Genomic DNA, 21,388 nt, shown 5'->3' with positions numbered 1-21,388 from the left:
TGCCCAGCTGTATAGTAAACATATAAGGCGTCGTTAACGTTTATAATAATCAGAAATCGTTACAGACGTTGTTTTGGTTCCTCTCTGTTTCCCGTATATATCCGTACGTGTGTGAATGTGTAAATGAGAGGCATTAACTTACATCACTTTGTAGAAGGAGCTTTATAAAGTTCACTCTTTTGACTTGTGTTAGTTCACGGGGCGGAGCTGCCACATCCAATATGGCGGCGACGTCGACGTATCGCAGCAACGGGCCAACCCGCTCAGTGAGGCGTCTGTGTGTTTGTGCCAATGGGCTCGATGCCCTGGCTTCCATGTGGCTTCAGGGTTGGTGATGTCTGCGTAGTCGCACCCGCTGAGGTGGAGTCAGCATCAGCATCTCTCCGCTGGATGCAGAGAACCGGAAGGATGCTGCGGCGCGGAGGAAGTGTGGGGAATTCATCGTGTTGACGCTGTATCCGATTATAAACAGTTCCGTCCTCAGACCGGACCACGTCCATTTTTTTTTTTTAATTAATGTTATTTTGTCCTTGTTGACAGCGGCTGCCATGTTCCCGTCGTGTTACACTAAACCCGCGGAGAGCGGCGCCAAACGGAGCTCCATCGCTAAGCTGCTGCTCGGAGTCTTTGTGGTTTATATGCTGCACACCGTGTGGCTGCTGTACGGATTCCTCAACACCAAACCCTGCGATGGAGGCAGAGGAGAGACATGCATCGCCTCCTACCTGACAGCGAGACCCAGACTACAGGTTAGCACAGGCCGAACTGATCCCTAGGTCCTTTTGGAAAATAGGCTGATCAGGGATACTGCATCTCTGTAGGACACTATTGCATGGGGTCTGATTATTTAGTTGACAAACTGCCCTGCTTTCTTAATATGTTATAGCCAGTAATGCTCAGCATAAAGTCCAAAGCAATCAAATTTAATGTGTTTTTTGCAAAGCAGGCGGTCAAGTAAAACCATGCATTTGAGTTTTGTTAAGTTTATTCAGATTGAATGAGTTTTGTGGTTATTTATTTGAATATCAAGACAAAACCTGTTTGTAACGCACACAGCACACATTGGTAATTGCAAGGAAGTGTAGTTTGAGGTCAGTTCACTCATTTGAATATGCATAATGTACATGTTTTTGACGAAAAAGTCCATTTTTCTTTTCCATTTCTATAGCTGCATCTCAGTTTGTAACTGTCTTTTTCTAAAAATAGAAAGACTGCTTTGAATCTCTTCTCTTTTCTTCTCCTCTTTCGGTTTTATCCAGCTGAGTGTCTTCACCTGCCTCGAGCCAGACAACAGCCAACTCAACCTTGCTCTGAAAATAGACCCATTTGACCCTCACTCCACATATGAGAGGTAGGTTTGACATGCTGCTGACATGTTGTAGATGTAGAGATTGTTTAGGTGTACCATTAAACCAACATTAACTTTTCATTAATAAGAGCAAAAACGCTGATTAGCCCATGAGACTGGCTGCTTTTCCTCAACTTACTCCCCCCTCCCTCTCCCTCTCTCTCTCTCTCCTAGGCAGGTGAATGTCTCTCTGCCGCAGGAGACTCGGGATAACGGCACTCTGTACGCGGTCGTGTATGTTCACAAAGTCGGTGTTTCACCTCTGGAGGACAGCAGAGAAGTCCACCACGCAGCTCAGCTCACCACCTACATCGCTCCCACACACACTGAGGTGCAGAGAGACACGAAGAAGGTAAAATGTGATTCAGTATCCGTCACAGTCCTCTCATATTTCAGCCTGCGTGTCATTTATAGAGCACATTTAGACATGTGGCCCTGCAGCAAGTAAGTCCTTTTTGTGGCTCCATCAGAGGCCCAGTCCTGTGTCCCACTGGAGACCTCATCTGTCCATCACGATGATGTCAGAGGACTTCACCTTCAACAAGGCGGGGCTTCCCAGTGACGTGCGGCGCTACATGAGAGTGTAAGTCACAGGGAGCTGTGGAGGTCAAAGACAGGAGATCAGAGTGAGGGCTGCTGACTGCTGCTTTATTGCTGCGTCTGATCAGTTTACTCACACTCACATCTTACACTGAAGTCTTTAATGCAGTTTTTTTCTGTTGGCGCAGACTTTGTTTTTTTTTTTTTTTATGTTCAAGACCTTTTGCATGCAAAATATCCTATACAACACACAGAAGGAAAGGGAAAGAATGAAAAGCATATTTGGTATTTTGTTCCTTCAAAGCACAAACTATGTGTCGTATAGATCAGTGGTTCCCAACATTTTCTTGTGCCCTTTTAAAAATGAAGCAATATCTATTTGCAGCCACTCGTCACATGTCCATCATTTGTAAAAAAAAAACTGCGCACCTCTAAGAATATGCATAGTCAGAAAATATGCTGCAGTGTCACCGGCACGATTGCTACTCTAAAGAAAAGCTCATGTACGAGGAGGGTTTTTAATTGAATTTGATCATTTATGAGGACAACAACTGCAGTCCTTTGGAGAGATGTTCTGAAACCTATACAGTGATATAATTTATAGCACAAAGACAACAAGACATCATAAAGAAAGCTTCAGCCACAAAACAAGAATTATTAAAGGGTAACTTCACCAATTTTACACATTAAAGTGTGTTTACAGGTCTTGGGGAGTTCTACTGAATATGTGAAAAAAGTAGTCTAAAACCTTTTGTGGCTCCAGAGGAAGCTGCATGTAATCTGATAAATTGCCTCCAATGATGTCGCTCAGTAGCCTAGTTGCATTGTGGGTGAAGAAGGTTGCCATGTCTGGTTCTGCTGTATTGATTTTGATCATTTGTTTTTAAACTGTCCATAACGAGTCCAACAGCGTTAGAGGAGTGTAATGCCAGACCAGTGACAGCTTTTCAAAATGTGCTGCCTACATTACCCACAATGCAACTTTGCCACAGAGTGACATCACAGGAGGCAATTTCTCAGATTTACTTGCAGCTTCATCTGGAGACACAAAAGGCTTATGTGACCTTTTTATACACATGCAGATGTACTCTACAAAAACTATAAACACTTTAATGTGGACAATTGGGGAAGTTAACCTTTAAGACAGAACACAAGCCATGCAGAGAAACAGGACACGGTAATGCTCTCCTTGCAGCTCCACCAGGCTGTAGAAAAAGGATGTTTTTTATGTGTTTAATGAGACTTTCTTCCTGTGTCCCGGTGAAGCTCTCAGGACGGCCGACAGATGATCTACCTCCCTCTGCTGCTGATTAACGAGCTCAACTTCAGAGTCAGAGACCTCATGGTAGGGGCCGTTTCACACACTTCATTCTCTTATTGTGTTTTGACTGCGATGACTCTGACTCTGAAATCTATCTATCTATCCATACGCTCAAAGGAGATCAGCAGCAGCACAGTCCAGCTCCCTCTGACTGTGTCCTATGAGGGAATCTCTCTAAGGGGGTTCAGGTTCTGGGTGCATCTGCAGGACGTGGTTTATTCCCTGCGGCAGTTTGGTGAGCTAATAACATAACAGATGTGTAACGATTTGGAGAGTTATGATTTAAAATTCAGGTGGTCTGTAGTCTGTAACATTTTGATGTACTCATTTCTCTAAGTCTTTTTAAAAGTTCTGAAGTCCCAGAGACATTTTTTCCCAATGTGTTGCAGTTTTTTAGCCCAGGTGAAATCCTAAAACAACTTTTCATACCACATAGTGAGGAGACCTAAACAACACGTGTGTTTATCCAGGCTTCACAGAGGAGAACGTGGATGAGATTAAAGAAACTTTGGTGGACTCCAACCTCTATCTGTTAGTGCTGACTGCACTCATCACAGCTCTGCAGGTATGATTACACAACGCCTCGGGGAAAAAAACAAAAAAACTATGAAGGAACATTGCAGCTCAGACGTGTTTGAGATGAAGCACTGTAAAATTCAAAGTACGTTTTTCTCTTTTCTATCTTCCATCAGCTCATCTGTGAGTTCCTGGCTCTTAAAAATGACATCAGCTCGTGGAGAAAAAAGAAGAGCATGTTGGGAATGTCCAGGAAGTCTAGTGAGAAAGTCATCACATTACATAAAGCTTGACTTTGCAATACTAAAGACGAGGCCACACAGGGCTCACCAGCAGTTATGAAAGACATTAAATTACAGCTTTTGCCATAAATGGTTCAAATTAGCCTCTGCCTCTCCCCCCTCTGTCTGTAGTTCTGTGGCGTAGTATGAGCACTTTGCTCATTTTCCTCCATCTGCTGGAGGAGACCAGTCTGCTGGTGCTGCTTCCTGTTGGACTGGGAGCGTGTGTCGAGGTACGTAGCAGTAATCAGTCCCCTCAAATAAAGATTGAAACAAACACACTAAACAAAACTAATCTGTCATCCCGGCAGGTGTGGAAGGTGTTTAAAGTGTTTAACATCCAGCTGAAAAGCTCCAAACTCCATGTGAGTATGCTGCCATTGAGCCCCGTCTGCTGACACATGTGTACAATGACTTAATTTGATTGAATAGAAACATGTGATGCAGCCATGATGCATCCAACCTGAGACCTCCTCTGTCACTGTGCAGGTAAAAAAGCTGGATGAGGAAGAAAGAAAGACTGTGGAGTACGATACGCAGGTATCAGTAGGTTTCTCTATATATACATCTACTGTTTTTGTTAGTCCGATTTTATATTCTGCCTCAATGTTTTGTCTGTGTTTTTCTCCTCCAGGCGTCCAGATACTTGTCCTACTTGGTCTATCCTCTGTGTATCAGTGGAGCTATTTTCTCACTGGCCTACTTACGCCAAAAGAAGTGAGCTGATCACTTTATTTAATTTTCAGCTTTGACAAATAGTGGAAATGTTGTCAAATGTACAGCATTACGTGTATATGGTTACATGGTTACTATGTTGGTTCCTCTGCACCTGCTGCACTGAAGTGTTAGGCCACCAGAAACATACTGGATCTGAAAAACAATGTTTTTTATTTTAAAATCTCTTACAGTAGAATACAGAATACAGTACAGAATCAGCGACTACTAAACGTACATTAGAAAGCTAGAACATGCTCTAAATATACACTTCTGATTATTATATTAACAATGAATTGTGTTCATTGCTTTTGACAGTTACTATTCCTGGTTGATCAACAGTCTGGTGACGGGTGAGTCGACTTGCTTACATTGATAACAGTGATACAAGTTTGTCTGTATTATTCATAAGTAAATTTGTGAAGTTTTTCAATGTACTTTTATTTCTGTCAGTTCTGTCAGTTCTTGCTTCTAAATCCAGTGTGGAGGATTTAGTGACCTCTGGCGGAGAGGTTGCAGATTGCACTCAGTGCACTCTCATTTCACACTCCTGCGCGGTGGCTGCCAAAAACACTGAAGGTCCTCTCTAGAGACAGTGTTTGGTTTGTTGGTTTTTCCGTTCTGGGCTACTGTAGAAACATGGCAGACGACTTGGCTCCCTCAGCAGATATAAAATGCTCATTCTAATGTGAAGCAAACACAAGGATTCTCACTTGGGGGGTGATTATAAAATGATGAAAACATCATTATGAATATTGTACTCCATTTCTGCCAATAGATCCTCCTGAATCCTTCACACTGGACCTTTAAGCAGAGCCCTTTACTTTAAAACGAGTCATTAGCGTGCTGTATTGACTCTTTATGTCTCCATCTCTCAGGAGTGTATGCTTTTGGCTTCCTGTCTATGGCCCCACAGCTCTTTATAAACTACAAGGTCGGTCCCGCAACTGATGCCAAAAATTAAAATATTGTACATTTGTGCATGAGCTGTCCTCTGCTTACACTGACTTTGTGTTTCTCTGTCCTTCTCTGTGGATCAGTTGAGGTCTGTGAGCCACTTGCAGGGGACAGTGTTGATGTACAGAGTGAGTGTGTGAATACAGGAAACAGTGACGTGCTTTGTTCAGTGGTTGAACTGCTGTCAGATGCCCGTTTTGATTCAGCTTTATCATTTTAGAGGCTTGATGAGTTCATTATGAGTTCTTCTTCCTCTCCTCCGCAGGGAGTGAACACGCTGATCTCAGACCTGTGCTCCTGTGCCTCCCTCTTCTCCCCCTCTGGATCCTTCAGCTCCTCTCACCAGCTCTCCTGCTTCAGAGATGAGCTCCTCTTCTTCCTCTACCTCTACCAGCGAAGGTGAGACCCTCCGCACACACAGCACGACACAAAATACACATTAGACAGAGCGTGTGCACACTTCAGGACTCAGACACTGCCAAACACAACAGCTGGGCAGCAGACTGTCTGTGTTATTTCTTTTACTTTCCTATGTCAAATATAGATAAAAAATATAAAGGAAACACAGTAACATCCACTAGTGTTGATATTCACCGTCCAGCTGAATGACTTCTGTCTGGATTTGCGCTCCAAGTCGGCGAAATAACAGCAAAACAATCCTGCTTTCATCTCGTATCTCCACCAGGCGTTATGCCCACAAGGCCCGGAGGCGAGAGTCCGGAACCCACAGCAAGAAACTAAAGACTCAATGAGGAGAAGACGAATTCTTCTGCTTCCTTTTTCAGAAATTAGTGCACAACACAGAAAGACTGATGTGAGATGGAGACTCTGGCAGGCCACAGCATCTTCAAACTGATCCAAGACGAGCTGCCCTGCTGCAGACTCCTCACTGCTGTACACTCCTGGTGCTGCAGCCTTTTGCGTCTCCTTTTACTTCCACAGTGACTGAACCCCCTCATACAGACTCTCTCTGCTGCACATGTCATGCTTGGCTAGTGGTTATATTTCGAGAACAATACTGCCGGCATCATATCACCGTGGTGTGCGTTGGCTTGGTTTAGCTTTCTATGCACGCATAACAAGTTAACGCACACAGTCCTGGGTCACTTTGAGAAAAAAAAAAAGATTTGTACAATTTGGTAACACTTGATAATAACATCATTAATAAATGGGGAATTTATAGTTGATTCCATTTTAGTTAATCGTTATTTCACCGTTAACAAACATAATAAACAATTAATTAAGCAGTTGTTTATCGTAAAGTAGCAGCTGATGATTATAATATTTTGTAAATGTCTTATCAATTCTGTGTATCTCTAAACATTATTTAGATGGCCATTATAAAGCTGATGTTCATAAACCTGCACAAGTTTTTTAAGCATTTCATTGTGAAATGTATTTTAACTGAAGTTGAATTAATTAATGTACCATTTATTAATGATGGTTATTACAAAGTGTTGCCACATTCTGTACTTTTTGCTTATTCCAGCATTTTACTGGAGCTGAGGCTGTCCCCTAATAAAAGCATCAAATGCCTAAAAAAAAAATTCAGGGTAAGGGTTAAAAACATATACCTGAAAATATATGGAGCTTATAAACAGAAATATCAGAACACAAAGCAACATAATTTTAGCGGTTGCACCAATAAATCTAACGATCATTATTTTGCACATTAACCCCAATGACGTAATCCGACCAGCAACATAAAGCACTTTTTACCCTTCATCCAGTTTGATCTACCTGATGTGTAGGTTTGATGTCAGTCTCATGTCTTCAGTGTCATTCCCTAGTCTTTATCATCCTTAATGTTCCTGATGTCTGAGACGGTTATCTCATTATCTACGTACTGTACAAATATTTTAAAATGACTTGACTTTGCAATGTTAACATAAAAAAGAACGGGCTGCGTTATTGCCAGCAGTTTGGCCCCTGACTGCAGATATCCTGATTGCATGTGTCTATGAAATCCCTGCAATGCATTTTGACTTCCAGCATACAATATAGCTACAGTATACAATATCAGTCTGTTCCCTCTCGCTCAGCACACAAGCATTTATTGATAGGGAGGGTCTACACTCTGTCCGACTGTTATCAGGCTGTGCTTGTGCTCGTATTCCCTTGACCTCTGAGCTCATTTCCGCTTCTTTGCTGACTGAACTGCTTGAGCCGGAGAATAATTTCATACATTTAGCATCATTTTTTGATTATTTTAATTTGTCAGTTTAACTGATTTGGCGATGCACCCTCTGCTTGTTATTTTTTTTTTTACAATATGAAATAAAGGTTTATTCAAATTGGAATAAATCAGCAGCTGTGTGTATGGATTGTTGTAGATGTACATGTACAGTACGTGTGTGTGTGTGTGAGTCAACACACATCAACACGTGCAATCAAAGGAGAAACCAACACAGCAACAGACTGGTAATTATGGATTGACTGGTTTCTGGTAAGAAGTTCATTGCTTAGATAAAGTATGTGTTCATATTTGCCATTGAATGAAAAGGGGTGTGTTCATGCACGTGTGTGCTGGGTGTGTGCCGGTACATTCCTGTGCTAATGCTGGACAGATGTGATGTGACAGATAGAAGGATGACGTGAGTGCCAGTCTGAGATATTTTAAAAATCCAAATATTAATCTAGTGAAAGATTAATTACATAAATGCTGTTTTTTTTGCATTATTGAGTGACTGGGATCACAGGTGACGTCCACTGTTAGTCATTTGTGCAGCTTTATTGTCTCAGGCGGCAGTGGAAGGCAGGAGACAGACATAATCTGTCCTTAATTTAGTCTGAGGGACGCAGCATGACTGAACATTTGGTTTTGATCACATCTTCATTGACTAACACATTAGAAACCTAAGATTTATCAAATAAATTAAAATGTTAACACATTTGTTTAAAAAGGTTAGTACATTTTTAAACCTGCAGCCACTGATGCTTGAGCTGTAAACACACCATCAACATATGAACACCCTTTACGTTGACAGGCTGGTGACCAAACACTTGCCTATTATTGACCTGATGAATGTATAGTTTAAAATTAAACTGACGTTTATGCTGACTGCACAATATAAAGGAAAACAGAATGATGAAACCATCAGCATTTACATTGGTTCCCCAAACAACACTCTTACGAGACAAACTGAAAATCACACTGACATTTATAAAAGTGTTAACAACTAAAAGCCTTGGAATCTCAACAGTGACAGTGTGGCTCCCCTCATTTGGTGTGATAAGGAATTATGTTGTTAGAAAAACAATATAATGTTCCTTTAGTATTTAGTTTTTTTTTTTTTTATTTCTCTCAGATAAGCTTCGATCAGTATTTTTTTTAAGTGCTGGTTCTGCATGTTTGAAATGTTTCCCTGCTCCAACATGCCTGATTCAAATGAATGGCTCATTATCAGGCTTCTGCAGAGCTTCACATGGTCATTTGGTTCATTATTTAAAAACAATATCAACTACACATGCTTTAATGTTGACACTTTAATGCTGTTTTTCTTATTTCAGCCCTTTCCCCTGCTACATGTTCTCACAGAGGCCGTTGTTGGACAGAAATCGGTGGTTCCCTCTCGACTAGAGAAAGGAATCACTTGGAGAAGTCCTGCGGCACAGGTCGAGCCAAACGGGCTGAAAGTCATGACATAATTATTTTTCCCTCAGGCTGCGGAGACACACTGCTTCCACCCAATTACCACATTGTATCTGTGATTGACAGAAGATAAATATAGGAGAGGTATCACTGAAACCAGTGCCAGATCTAGGAATGTCCTGTATACACACACACACAGCAGGACAGCATGTATGAGATGCTTTCAGTGAGATGACATGATGATGGACAATGATGTGGGTGGAACTGCTGTGATCAAGTGCGTCTGAAAAACAAACAAGAGAAACCACACAGGCTCACACACGGAGCCGGACACACCGGGTTCAGCGGGTAACAGACAAGACGCCTGCCAGTATGATACTGCTCAGCCTCGTCGCGCTCCTCTCCCTCCTCGTCTCTCCAGGTTTGTAAAGTCAGCGTTGAAACCATGGCTTTTACACACAGACAGGGTAAAATCGCTTAAAGGTGCAATGTGCAATTTTTTTAGAGTATCATTTTCGGTTGAGTTGTCCTTTATTCTTGAACCGTCTGACTTCTGGAGGGGCGATGAGCTGTTTTTTGTCCTCACCTTGCCTTTAAAGTACATCTGAAATGTTACAAACAGCTAGTCCATGTGTCAGCAGCTCCGTCTCTCTGTTTGCTTAAAGCCCTGTAAAAAAAAAAGTGGCACAGTGCACCTTTAAGATCAGCGCTCCCGTCCTGTAAACTACCTTCTGTTTCAGGTCGAGATCAAAAATACAGTATGCTTTAGTTTAGGAAACGTTACTCGAGAGGTTTTACCAAGACTTAACTGAGCGCAGTTACAATCCTTTCATACAATAGTTGGTTTTTTTTCATGTATGCAAATCTGTCTTGATTGTACAGAAAGACTTTTCAAACTTATTCAAGAATGAACAAAAAAAAACAAGAGGGGTTGTGGCTGCGTTGCTAGAATTGTATCTATCAGTGAATATGTTTCACTGTGGGGGACTGCTTTTTCTTTGTCTTGATTTTGAACGTGTGCCAGAGGTTTAGGCACGTTTCGAAGACCTTTAATATCTTTACCGTTCATTTCAGTGGCTCCGGAGGGAACGTAGTAATACAAGAAGGGTGTAGACTAACATCAAGGTTTGCTGAAGATTTATGACTTTGTGCGCTGGAGAAATAAGATGTTTTAATGATAGCCTTTAGGTTTCTAGCCTTCAGCGTATACAGCGTGTTATTTTCTTCTGCTCGGGTTGCTTCTGTCAAATGAACGTCATCATGGCGCGCATACAAACGTTAGGTGTGCATGTGTTTACTGCAGAACAATAAACAGTGACTGGGCGGAACAGAATGGAGTGTTCTTTTCAATACTTAATAATAGTACAATTAAAAAAGCGAGCCTGACAAGTTTTGACAATACAGCATTTGGGAGTAGCTGTCGGTCTACTTCAGGGAATTCTTTTGATGAGACTTTATAGTTTATCATAAAGGTTTCTGCAGTCCTGTCATTTTCTTCCTCTATAGTCAAACTGAAAATAGGCCTGCAGTGGTTCAAACGTACTTTTTAAATTTAAGGCTTCGCCGGTTTGTTTAAATGCACACGCTGACAATCAGGAGACGGATCTCCATTCTGAATGCTTCCAGTGTTAGATAAGGAAAAACCCTGTGAGGGCACTGCCTCCATTCTCTGGATTCCTGTCGCAAACCCAGAAAAGACTATCAGATCCCATTAGAGTGAAGTCAGTCGTACTCTAGTCTAACATGATTTTTAAACTTTACCTCAGTGAGGTTAGTCCCGACTTCACTAAGATTCTCCCATTCTCCGCACCAAGTTTATGAAAAATCTAAACCCAAGAAGACAATTGTGAGGAGACACCATGACCTAAAACAAGTGAATGTATCAGGAGGATTTTCCCTGACCCCTTCTGTGATGAGGCGAAGCATGAACCTTACCAACAATAACCAACTGAAGCATCAATTTGAGGATTGCAACTATTATTTTCTCTATAATTTAATAGTTGAGAACTAATCACAGAATCGTAGCAGCTCTGGTCAACTTCAAATCAAAATGTCAAAAACGTAAAAATACTGATCCAAAAATGTCAGTCTGGATATTGTTTCTCTTGGTTAAGGCCTCTGAACATGACCCAGGTCTTTTTTTTTTTCTTCTTCAATCAATGGGCGTCTTTGTTTGTGGCATCTCTTTTTTTAAACTTTTTTTTTTTTAAATTTGACTTCAAATCATGAGTCTCTATTTTTACCTTGTTCCTTGCGCCTGCAGCGCTGTCCTTGGAGTGCTATGTCTGCAGCTCTTCTGCCACCAATGAGGAATGCAACACTAACACCCAGGTGTGTCAGGCGCCGCTGGACACCTGCATGACTGCTGTCGACATTTTAGGTAACAAAGAAACACACAACATTTGAACCCTGGTCAAGAATATAAAGAAGAAGACGGGCTCTAAGCAGGCCTCAGTATACCTGTGTTGACTTGGCACTGAATTTAAAAACAGTGGGCTAAGATATCACTTGAACTACTGAGAAGCCTTTTGAAAACATTGTGTCTCTCTCTCTGTGTGTGTGTGTTGTTCAGGCTCCACGATAGCCATAGTGAAGCAGTGTGCCAGCATGGCCACGTGCACTGGAGCTGCTAACGGCGCCTCAGTCGACGCAGATGGGAACGGAAACATCGTCAACTGCTGCAACAGCTTTAACCAGTGCAACTTCAGTGGAGCCGAGGCCATCAAAATACACACATACACACTGCTGCTTTTGACTGCAGGTGTAATTTTCTTGCTGTCACACTGAAATCAAATCAGTGCTGGCAATAGCCAAGTCATACGCTGCTGCTCTGTATAGAAAAGTGATAGAATGTAATACAATGCATCATGAAGAGACTGTAATTCAGATGTTCTATGTGAAATGATGGCTTTGACACTGAATACAGGTTTTCAGGATTGTTCTAGCACTTAATATTTCCTTTGACATCTCAGGGATGTGAAAACCACGGACTCCTGGAAGAGACATGTGAAAGAAAAAAAAAGTGAAGGTGAAATAAAAGTAGCTTTGCAAGATCTTGAAGTAAATATTCTTTTCTATCTGGATCTTTTTTAATCCCCCCCCAAATAAGTCACCAGCTGACGCGGTGAGAGGCATAAGGACTACATATTTTAACCACAGAAATATAACCAGTCTTCCCTCTGATGGTCTTGTTTGCTTCTGAATGATGTCATCAATAATAAACTGAGACTATTTCATAATCAGTGAAAAGATGAAAGATGGAGATATAAAACCTGACATGTAGATCTTTTAAATAAACCTCTATCATGTGTAAGAATGTGGACAGTCAGAGTTCCATTTTGTCATTATTTTATTTCATTGGGTTTTTTTTCTCCTCCTATTTGACAAGATGGCTGATTTAGCCCAGAAGACAAAATAAAAACCAGTGTTTACTAGTACGAGTTCTGTACAATTCACCAGTGATACACACCAGTATAGCTTACAATATACCAACATGAGCAGATTTACGCAACAACAAGGAGATAAAATAGATTGTTTGGTTGTTTTTTTTTTTTTTTTTTACAGTTTTTTATTATTTTTCAGCCCTATTAAACCCAGATGTCTGATATTTGATAGTGTCGTTGCTGGCTAAACATGAGAAACCAATCTGGGTGAAATAGGGTAAAAACAAAAAAAAAGTTAAGATTTTCTTTTTGGTGCTGTGCAAATATGCTCTTCTCCATACCAGTATATCATGCTATACCAGTAAAGTCACCAGTATGTTTCATATAGCAGTATGTCATACTCCATGTGGGGTCAGTATTAACAAAGACACGTGTGATCAGCTGTATTTCAGTTCAGTGTTTTGTGCCTGCAAGACAAGTTCCAGTCGTGTGGCTCCACCTTTCATGTGTGTTCCTCTCCCTGTTGTTATGAGGGACATCTTTAAAGAGTTACACCTGACAGAAACTGGGACTCAAAGCACAAAGGTTCCAGTTGTGAGGTTTGGTTTGTGTCCCCAGGGAAATACACTTTGTGACACCGGGTGTGGGGACAGTTGAAGGTGTGACACCAGTCTCACATGGAGCAACTGAACGATAATGGGACCATAGGCAAGGGGAGAGAAGAGGAGACACTGTCCTCACAGAAAAATCGGCAAAGTCAAGCTCAGTGACCAGTCTGAGACATGATGCTTCCTCTTCCTTCGTGATAAACAGGAAGTATCCAGACTGAATCCTCACATTTTTTTAATTCCATTTTTGCTCACCAGAGTCAATGCTGGGATTGTAGATCAGTACAGAGGAAGAAGACTGCTGAAAACAACACAAAAAAACATGGAGCCAGCCAATAAAAAGAGTACACTAAATTGAGAGTTGGGAGATTCCTGTCTGGAGCGTTTCACCCAGACAGTAGGATTCTTCACATTTGGAGTCTTTAAAACCTGCTCAGAGATGAGCTAAGGAAGACTTGAGGAAGGAGGACAGTGAGAAGAAAAGAAAAGTGAGTGAACCGGAGAGGAAAGAGGAGGACAGTTGACATGTTCTTTCCATCTCTTCCTCCGTCTCCTCTACAATGTCTGAGTCTATAAATAAAACCTGCTGAGACAGAGGGAAGACAGGAATGGATGGAAGAGAGAAACAGGAGGAGCAATGGAGGGGTGGGTGGCCGTTGTTGAAGCATCAGCTCGAAGCACCACAGCTGAATTGAAAACATCTGGTTTGATCTGCCCGTTCAAAAGAATCCATGGTGATGTGGAGGTATTTCAGCTGAGCAGAAGGTTCACATCGAGGGGTAAAAACACATGATATCAACAAATGTACGGCTGACGTCAAAGTCTATTTCCACGATGAAGATTCATGCAGATATGTTGCAGATCAAACGCAGTCCAATCAGGTTCTGATGGCTTTGCTTGAGAGTTGTATTCCACTCAGACGAACCCAAGTCTAGATCCACTTGCTCCCATGATAGTTCTCCAGGTTCAGACACATCATCACCCAAAGTCATCACTCTTCCTCCTTTCATCATTATATTCCAGTCCAAAGAGAGTGAAGCTGCCAAGTCCCTGATTCGGGAAGTGTTTTTGCTCTGTTAGAAAGTCACAGTGGGGGAGAATTGACTACCGCAGCTTACACAGGATTCAACATCTAATGATTCTTCACGGACTGTTGTCAAAGTTTCAGAGCCGCTGTTTTCTCCAGCTGCTCTCACATATCACGATTGACGTCATTAATCCAGGAGTCTTTAGCTCTCCACTGCTAACAGCAAACACTGCTGTCTCCTAAATACCAGACCAGCTCCTGTTGGTCAGCTCAGCTGAGGCGGGGCTAGTGTGGGCGGGAGTGAGCCATCATCTTGAGCCGTGATTGGTCGATGACATCAAGCAGGTTCTTGGCATCGACTGCGAGAGCGTGAGCTGCTGTCAACATCTGTTTCTTGTAGTCCTGCTGGAGACTAGGACAGAGCAAAAATACACACATCAATCATACAGATTGATACAAACGGGTATGAATGACCGAGTAGGACAATATCAAAATGTCAGACTTTGGCTCCCTCTTTTGATACCATCAAAAAAGCCACTGTGGCAGACATCTCATGCCGTTGGGTAATAATGTCTTTTTCTGTTTTGTTTTCCCATTTTTCCAAACAGTGGCTCTATTTCCATCTCATTGTCAAGACGCAAGCTTTTGAAATGTTGCTCACAAAAAAAGGAATCGCGAATTAGGTTAGTTTCCATGAACTGTTTTGGAGAGAATTATTATAGGCTATGCACATTCGTGGCATAAGCCATGTTGAGCAGACCAAGTAGACGTTCCAAACCAGAGACAATACGAGTTGGTTTGCCGAGCTAAAATAAGAGGAAGAAACGAGGCCCGTCGCCTCAGACATCTACAAGTGAATGTGGGAATTATTTTGTGAATGGGAATATCTGGTAAGACAGTGACAGTAAATGAAGTTATATCAAAAGGAATAATATGAGCCCTGTGACTGTCTGCAGCCATTAAAACAATAAACACAAGAAACTTTAAAACAACTTGAATAAAAGATGGTAAGTGTCTATTACATAAAAAAGTCATGATGCCTTTAAATCTTAAACACAGGACGGAAACTATTCTGGAGGTAATATTTGAACCTACCTGGTCATCACATATTGTTGGGCTAACTTCATCTTTCCAATCAGCTCTGCCAAGTCAGAGTTCAAGAGTTTCTGTGCCATCTCAATCTGTTGAAGAAAGACACGGCACTAAATAGACCTGTGATACTAGCCAACACTTGCGCAAATGACAATGACAATGATTGTGTGATTGTGTGTGTATGTGTGTGTTATTACCTCTCTGTGTGTACTGGCTGGGAGTTGTGGTAGAGTCTCATCCACTGTCGCCAATAACGTCCTCAATGCCAGACCCACATCCTTTACAACACAGAAAAAAAATATACTTAACAGAAATAAAAGTAGATAGTAGTAGATGTAAGTTGTATATACCGTACCTGTAGATTTATAAAATCATGTAATAAAAGTACGATATCATTTACAACAGATAAAATGTTAAGTTCATAGTATTTGATATGGACATACAATTATACACTAGAACCAGATGCAACATATTTAGTGTTTGTAGAGAAACGCTAATTCATACCTATCCACTTTTTTAAAAGTTCAATTATTAGTATTCATCAGGAAAATTCAGAAGTCTGAAGAGTTGTACAATGTCATCGAATCAAAACAGTATGTCACAGTGGTCAAGAGAAAATAACATACAACTATATAAACAGAACAGCACCAATCTTTGTAATGCTTTCAAGTGCAACTCTGAGAAACACCGATTCATTTTGAAAGCCAATGAGGAGAGCTGTGATAAATGTGTCTCTGTTACCTTGACCATGGGAACGTATTCCTCTGGAGGAGCTGGCTGAATTTTGCTCGACATCTCGATCACAGCTTTAACCAGTCCTGTCACATTCTCGTACACCTTGTCGTTGGAGCGGTCCAGGTTGGCGGTGGGGGGCGGGCTTATCTCCTGGGGCTGCAGCTGAACCGTGAGAGAACAAGAAGCAGTGAGTCACAGGCTGAGGGAACACACAAAGACCCACATGTCTGACGGGGGACTGGGGCCGTGAGAATGATCCACAGAAAACAAGGTGCGACGATGTTGATGAAAATTATGAACCTTCTTATATCAAAACAGTTGTTTTAATTACTGTTAAGAGTTGACTGTAGAGCTCCTGCATGATTATATTGACATTTATAAATCATCCCTTGTTAACTAAGGACCCTCTGCACTGAAGGATGGATGCTGAGAGTTAAATCATTTAAATGTTTACAAAACAGATTACCGGTATTAAGATAGTTTGAGAAGAGGAGAGGCCACAACTGCTGAGCAACAACGATCAAACTGTCATGCAGCTTAATGAGTACATTAATGAGTGAGTGGGTGAGTGAATTAATGAATGAATGAAGGAAGGTTTTTATCAGATTTATGAAATTTTTCTAAAAATATTTGTGTAGTTCTCAATTCTGGCCACTAGATGGCAATGGCACACTGCTACAACTAGGTACGATTTAATCAATTAAATCCAAATCCTGAGCTTGGTTAAAAAAGGACCTTCTTTTTCATCCTATAGTACCTCTTCCAGTTCACGCTGTCTCTTAAACATTTACTCTCTGTCCTATCATCTTCTCTCTCTAAGCGGACCGCCCCTGGCCCTTGACTATCTGAACACTTTCATTTGCCTTCTCTAAATCCATTTCTGCAACTAAATCTGCCTTTCAGCACTATAAAAAGCCATCCTGTGTACCTAACTACTGCCAGTCAAAGCTCTCATTCTCAACCATGCACATGTTATGCCCTGCAGCTACTGCATCAATTATTTGTCTAAAAAAAACTGATCCTATTTTGATGTTTTTAAAAAAAAAAATTGCTTTATATGGAAAACACTAAAAGGAAGTCAATTGTGTTTGTATTACCAAGTCAATAATCAAAAATCACAAATTTGGCTCAAAAGGGGAAAGGTTGTAGAAAACCCTCAATCTTTCAGATGAAGAAAAGAATCCAAAAATGGGAAGAAAAGGAAGAAACTTTACATAGAGCAATAGAAGAGGCACCTCTTCTATTTATCATATGTATTTTCATTCTCTGATTATATTCAAAAGATAAAGAGAAACTTCCAAGCCTAAACCCAAGCCTTAAAGAACTACATGATTAGTGCATATTTAGTTTGAAGCATGCGTGATTAAAGGTAATTAATTCTAAAGAATTTCCAGAGGGATAGAGGATTAAATACTGCTATTGTTCAAACTAACACATCTAAGTAGATTTGATTTGTTAGTTTGGAGGATAAAATGACAGCAACAAAAAACCTGACTGGTGTCTACACAACAAAGGGAACTGCAGGATGAACTAAATGAGTGTGTATGTTTATATGAGAACACTGCAGGTTATTTAATCCGTTAGACAGAAAAAAACTCAAACAAGTGACAGACGGTCGTGATCAAGTCGTAGACAAGACGCACAGTAAACACACACAACACACAAACAGTGTGCTGCTTACCCGCCAGGGCTGGGGGTCAACAGTAAGGCAGAGTGCAGGAGGAGGGGAGGAGGGAGGGAGGGAGCAGCCAAAGGAAAACAAGAAAATATTAACGCTCTAAGTATTAAGAGACATGCAACCTATAAATGGTAAATCTTTGTTATTCTTGTAGGTTCATTCTTTATATTCTTAGGTCTTTTTTATTAGTAAGTCTTTATGTATGTTTGTGTGTGAGTATTTTTGTTTTGGGTATCCATGTGTGTGTACCTTGACTCCATCATTGTAGCTGTCTCCAGTATTTAGACAGGCCAGACTGCCCACTTGGCTCTGGGCCCCGGGTCGAGGGGGTTTCTTTGGGGGAGCGGCGTGCTCTGTAGGAAACAACAAATAAAAGTTTTGAAAAAAGATTTCTCTTTCAGTTTTATAGTCTCATACAAGATCCGGACACATTGTACTTGTCTGTTCATCAGTAGCTGCTCAGCAACTCAGCTTTAATTTGACATGCACTGTTGATGAAGAATTTCTGCATGATATAGCTAAGTGGATAAAGGCTTTTTAATCTTTTGCCAGAAGAGTGCCTCAAATCTTTCTTTTTGCTCTTACCAAAGAGTACTTTGATCACATTTTGTTTAAACTTCAAGGCACTTCGTTCAGAACATTATGAGCGACAATTGTTTAGTCTATGAAAAAATAAAAAAGGGGATGTCATAAAAGTCTTGTTTTGTCTGTGCAACAGTAAAAAAACAACAAAAAACAAATATTCAAATCAAAATCACAAATGTGTAGGGAGGTGTATATATGAGAAGCCTAAAAATGTTTTGTTGTATTTGCTTATTGAACATATGAAACAACTACTTAATTGGCCACGATGAAAACATGAAAAAAATAGATTTGAGTGCAGTGGGTGAAACTGTTCCTTAAATAAATAAATAAAAAACGTTGCTTTCAATCTCAATCACAACCATAAAGCTATTTAAAGATGAATGTTTTTCCCTGCATTCGCCTGCCTTAAGGGTGATGGCTAGCTGGTCAAAAGGGCTGCACAGTAAACAGTCACATCTGTCATATTGTGGCAACAGACTGAGCTCAGACACTGACACAGACTATCTGCTGGTATTGGGAGATACAGAATGTGTATGCAGACTATGTGTGAGAGCTAAACAGAGGAATGCTATATATGTGAACTACATACTTTGGGAGATTAAGAGACAGAGAGAGGAAGTGAGAATAAAACAATAGTGGTTGTGTGGCTGCAATTACAGACAGTTACAGGCTTGTGTATTACCTGGTTTGCCAACGGGTTGGTATATGTGCTGGTTTCCTGTCTGCACAAACAAACAAACATAACAACAAAGCATTGGGTTAGCATGTGTTCGGTCACACACATAATCAGAAGCTCCACAGGAAATTAAAACTTCACAGGCAAAAACCACCAGTTGGTTCTGAAACATTTAGGAAGTCCAATTTAATTTTCTTGTCACACGACACCGCGTCTCAATTTATTCCTTCAAAACACACTGTCGTTTCCAGTTGAGGAGCTCTTCATGTTTTCAGTGGCGTGTGTGGTCTGTGTTTCTTGTGTTGTGCTAAAATATTCTGTCTGGCTGCACTTGGATGACAAAAAATGGGTTTCCTTTGTTAGCGCTACCCTTTCGAAACCCGGAAAAAAATATACTGCAGCATGTCTTTTTGATTTGATGCTGTTAAGAATAAAATGATGCCACAGAAGTCTCCAGTGGTGCCAGCCATGTTACATATTTACTTTGCTGTGTTATTACTGAATCTTTGTTGTTTTTTTTTTCCTGTGTGAGAAAACAGTACAGAGAGCTCCCAAAGCCATCAGAGTGTTGTGGTCTGACAACCACCAACACCCAAAAATACCCTACTACAGCATTTTACACACACACGCACAAACGAGGGAGATTTTCCCACCACAAACCACAGCCATTCAAATGGGAGGAGCAGGACAAGTAGAGAGATGAATTACAGAGACAGAAATATCTGGCCCATGGCAACTTCAGACTGCTATAACATCTTACTGCTACAGGCATCAGGAACATACTGACATCAACATAAAACATTCACCAACTCTTGGGATTATAGCGGATAAAGTTACACTAAAGCCCTGATCGACAATGTCATTTAGTAACTTTAGAAACATGATGACTCCAGTTACTAATAAACAACAAAAGACCAAGAAGGAGAAGTGATCAAGTTACCTTTCAATACTAGCTATGTTAAAATATGTTGGAGGTGTTGACAGCGTATAATCACTGTTGTTTGCTAAGTGAAAGTGTGCATCTGTCACTGGGCAAATCGTTTCAGAGTTACGCCACAGTGCTCAATTTAAAAAGCAATGTGGGCAACTCTCTTAAGTGATCACAGATGTGAGAGCCAAGAAATTGTGTCTTCTTCCACAAACACTGACATTTCCACAGTGTGGAGGATGAATTGAGGAGTCTCACAGCCTGAGGAAAGAAGCTGCTCTGTAGCCTGGTGGTATGGCTGCAGATATTTCTGTATCTTTTGCTGCAGCAGGTGAATAGTGAACAGTGAACAGACTGTGGCTGGGGTGGCTGTTGTCTTAATATTCTCTGGGCTCTGATTTTAGTCAGAATGCTTTTTATTGTAGCATGTTTGTATACTGTATATTCACGTAAATATGGCTGCAGCTAATGACTACTATTAGAGCATCAAGAGTTGGCCTATATCATCAGCATATATGTCCGATATGAGAAGAAACAACAATTATTTTTCATTATCGATCAACCTGCTAACTGATTTCTTGATTAAACTATTAATCTTTTGCTCTCTAAAATGTCACAAGTATATGACGAATGTCACAATTTGCTTAAACTCAAGGTGAAGCTTCTAATTGCTTGTTTTGTCAGCCACCAGTCCAAAACCCAAAATTACTAAATTTACTAGACAAAGAAAGAAGCTAATCCTCACATTTTCTTACTTGAAAAATGACTTACCCAGCTAATCAAAAATCTAAATTGTCCCTTATGCGAGTTGATTCATCTAATTGTTTAAGCTCTTCATGTGACATATAAATGTTTGATGCATATTATCACTCTGTATGTTATATTATAGCAACAACCTCAAGGCCTCAACATCCTGGTAAAATGTGTACCACACATATACTTTCGGCTGCAGACTTTCTATGAGACCATATTTTTCTCTAATGGTGCTTTTAACACTCAAAAATGTGTAATTACTGAAGGACAGACTTGAGAAGAGCGCAGTAAACTGCATGCTATTTAGTGAAACGAATAAAGATGGCTCTGGTGGGAGTTCTTGCTACAGTGTTTCTATTAATAACTGGTGATGTTGTGGGAATTCATTGACCCCTCATTGCTGACCCCACCCCAACCGGTCACTTCCTGTCCCTGGATCAATCTCCTCAGCTCCAATAAAAACAAACACACACTGAAGCCAATTGCACAACCAGAATGTGAACTTCCCTCAACATTTGACTTAATCAGCGACCTCCTCTCTTAAAAACACAAACAGTTCAGAAAAAATAACTTTTTATGTGCTGGGAGTGACAAACGGTCATTATTTTGACTGTGAAGAGGTGATGTGAAGGGCAGTATATCCAGGACAGCTTA

At 40.8% G+C, this 21,388-nt stretch overlaps 3 protein-coding genes and 1 long non-coding RNA gene across 25 annotated transcripts in view; 2 read left to right on the top strand and 2 right to left on the bottom strand.

The window, feature by feature from the left end:
* Positions 1-259: 259 nt before the first annotated feature.
* On the top strand, positions 260-7,895 carry LOC115567406 (cleft lip and palate transmembrane protein 1-like protein). The gene is made up of 17 exons (XM_030393977.1): positions 260-749; positions 1,260-1,351; positions 1,523-1,700; positions 1,819-1,931; positions 3,155-3,233; positions 3,327-3,444; positions 3,680-3,774; positions 3,902-3,986; positions 4,139-4,239; positions 4,318-4,371; positions 4,496-4,546; positions 4,641-4,723; positions 5,039-5,073; positions 5,599-5,654; positions 5,761-5,805; positions 5,943-6,076; positions 6,363-7,895. The coding sequence occupies exons 1-17, from the start codon at positions 549-551 to the stop codon at positions 6,427-6,429; spliced, it is 1,587 nt and encodes a 528-aa protein (XP_030249837.1). The 5' UTR covers positions 260-548; the 3' UTR covers positions 6,430-7,895.
* LOC115567411 (uncharacterized) lies at positions 6,937-11,608 on the bottom strand. The gene is made up of 2 exons (XR_003981185.1): positions 11,513-11,608; positions 6,937-9,936 (listed from the first exon to the last, which is right to left on the bottom strand). It is a non-coding gene; the product is annotated as an uncharacterized LOC115567411 (long non-coding RNA).
* On the top strand, positions 8,948-12,591 carry LOC115567410 (prostate stem cell antigen-like). Its single transcript, XM_030393983.1, has 3 exons — positions 8,948-9,690; positions 11,533-11,649; positions 11,842-12,591. Exons 1-3 carry the CDS (start codon positions 9,642-9,644, stop codon positions 12,054-12,056), a joined length of 381 nt encoding a protein of 126 aa, XP_030249843.1. The 5' UTR covers positions 8,948-9,641; the 3' UTR covers positions 12,057-12,591.
* Positions 12,592-12,603: 12 nt separating this feature from the next.
* LOC115567404 (focal adhesion kinase 1-like) overlaps positions 12,604-21,388 on the bottom strand; it is a 64,233-nt gene continuing 55,448 nt past the window's right edge. For 10 of the 22 annotated variants that reach the window (XM_030393964.1, XM_030393953.1, XM_030393959.1 and 7 more), the window contains 7 exons: positions 19,060-19,099; positions 18,042-18,145; positions 17,796-17,804; positions 16,121-16,276; positions 15,577-15,657; positions 15,383-15,489; positions 12,604-14,699 (listed from right to left, as the gene is read on the bottom strand). In XM_030393964.1, coding sequence (XP_030249824.1) covers positions 14,573-14,699; positions 15,383-15,489; positions 15,577-15,657; positions 16,121-16,276; positions 17,796-17,804; positions 18,042-18,145; positions 19,060-19,099 — 624 coding nt within the window. In that variant the 3' untranslated portion in view covers positions 12,604-14,572. The remainder of the gene's footprint in view (positions 14,700-15,382; positions 15,490-15,576; positions 15,658-16,120; positions 16,277-17,795; positions 17,805-18,041; positions 18,146-19,059; positions 19,100-21,388) is intronic. The other 12 variants (XM_030393967.1, XM_030393957.1, XM_030393969.1 and 9 more) reach the window with 3 other exon arrangements.

This window comes from Sparus aurata, chromosome 17 (assembly GCF_900880675.1).
Source record: "Sparus aurata chromosome 17, fSpaAur1.1, whole genome shotgun sequence".
In the NCBI taxonomy this organism is placed as follows: domain Eukaryota; kingdom Metazoa; phylum Chordata; class Actinopteri; order Spariformes; family Sparidae; genus Sparus; species Sparus aurata.
The sequence above is the reverse complement of the archived record's forward strand: the minus strand, read 5'-3'. Positions and strand labels throughout refer to the sequence as shown.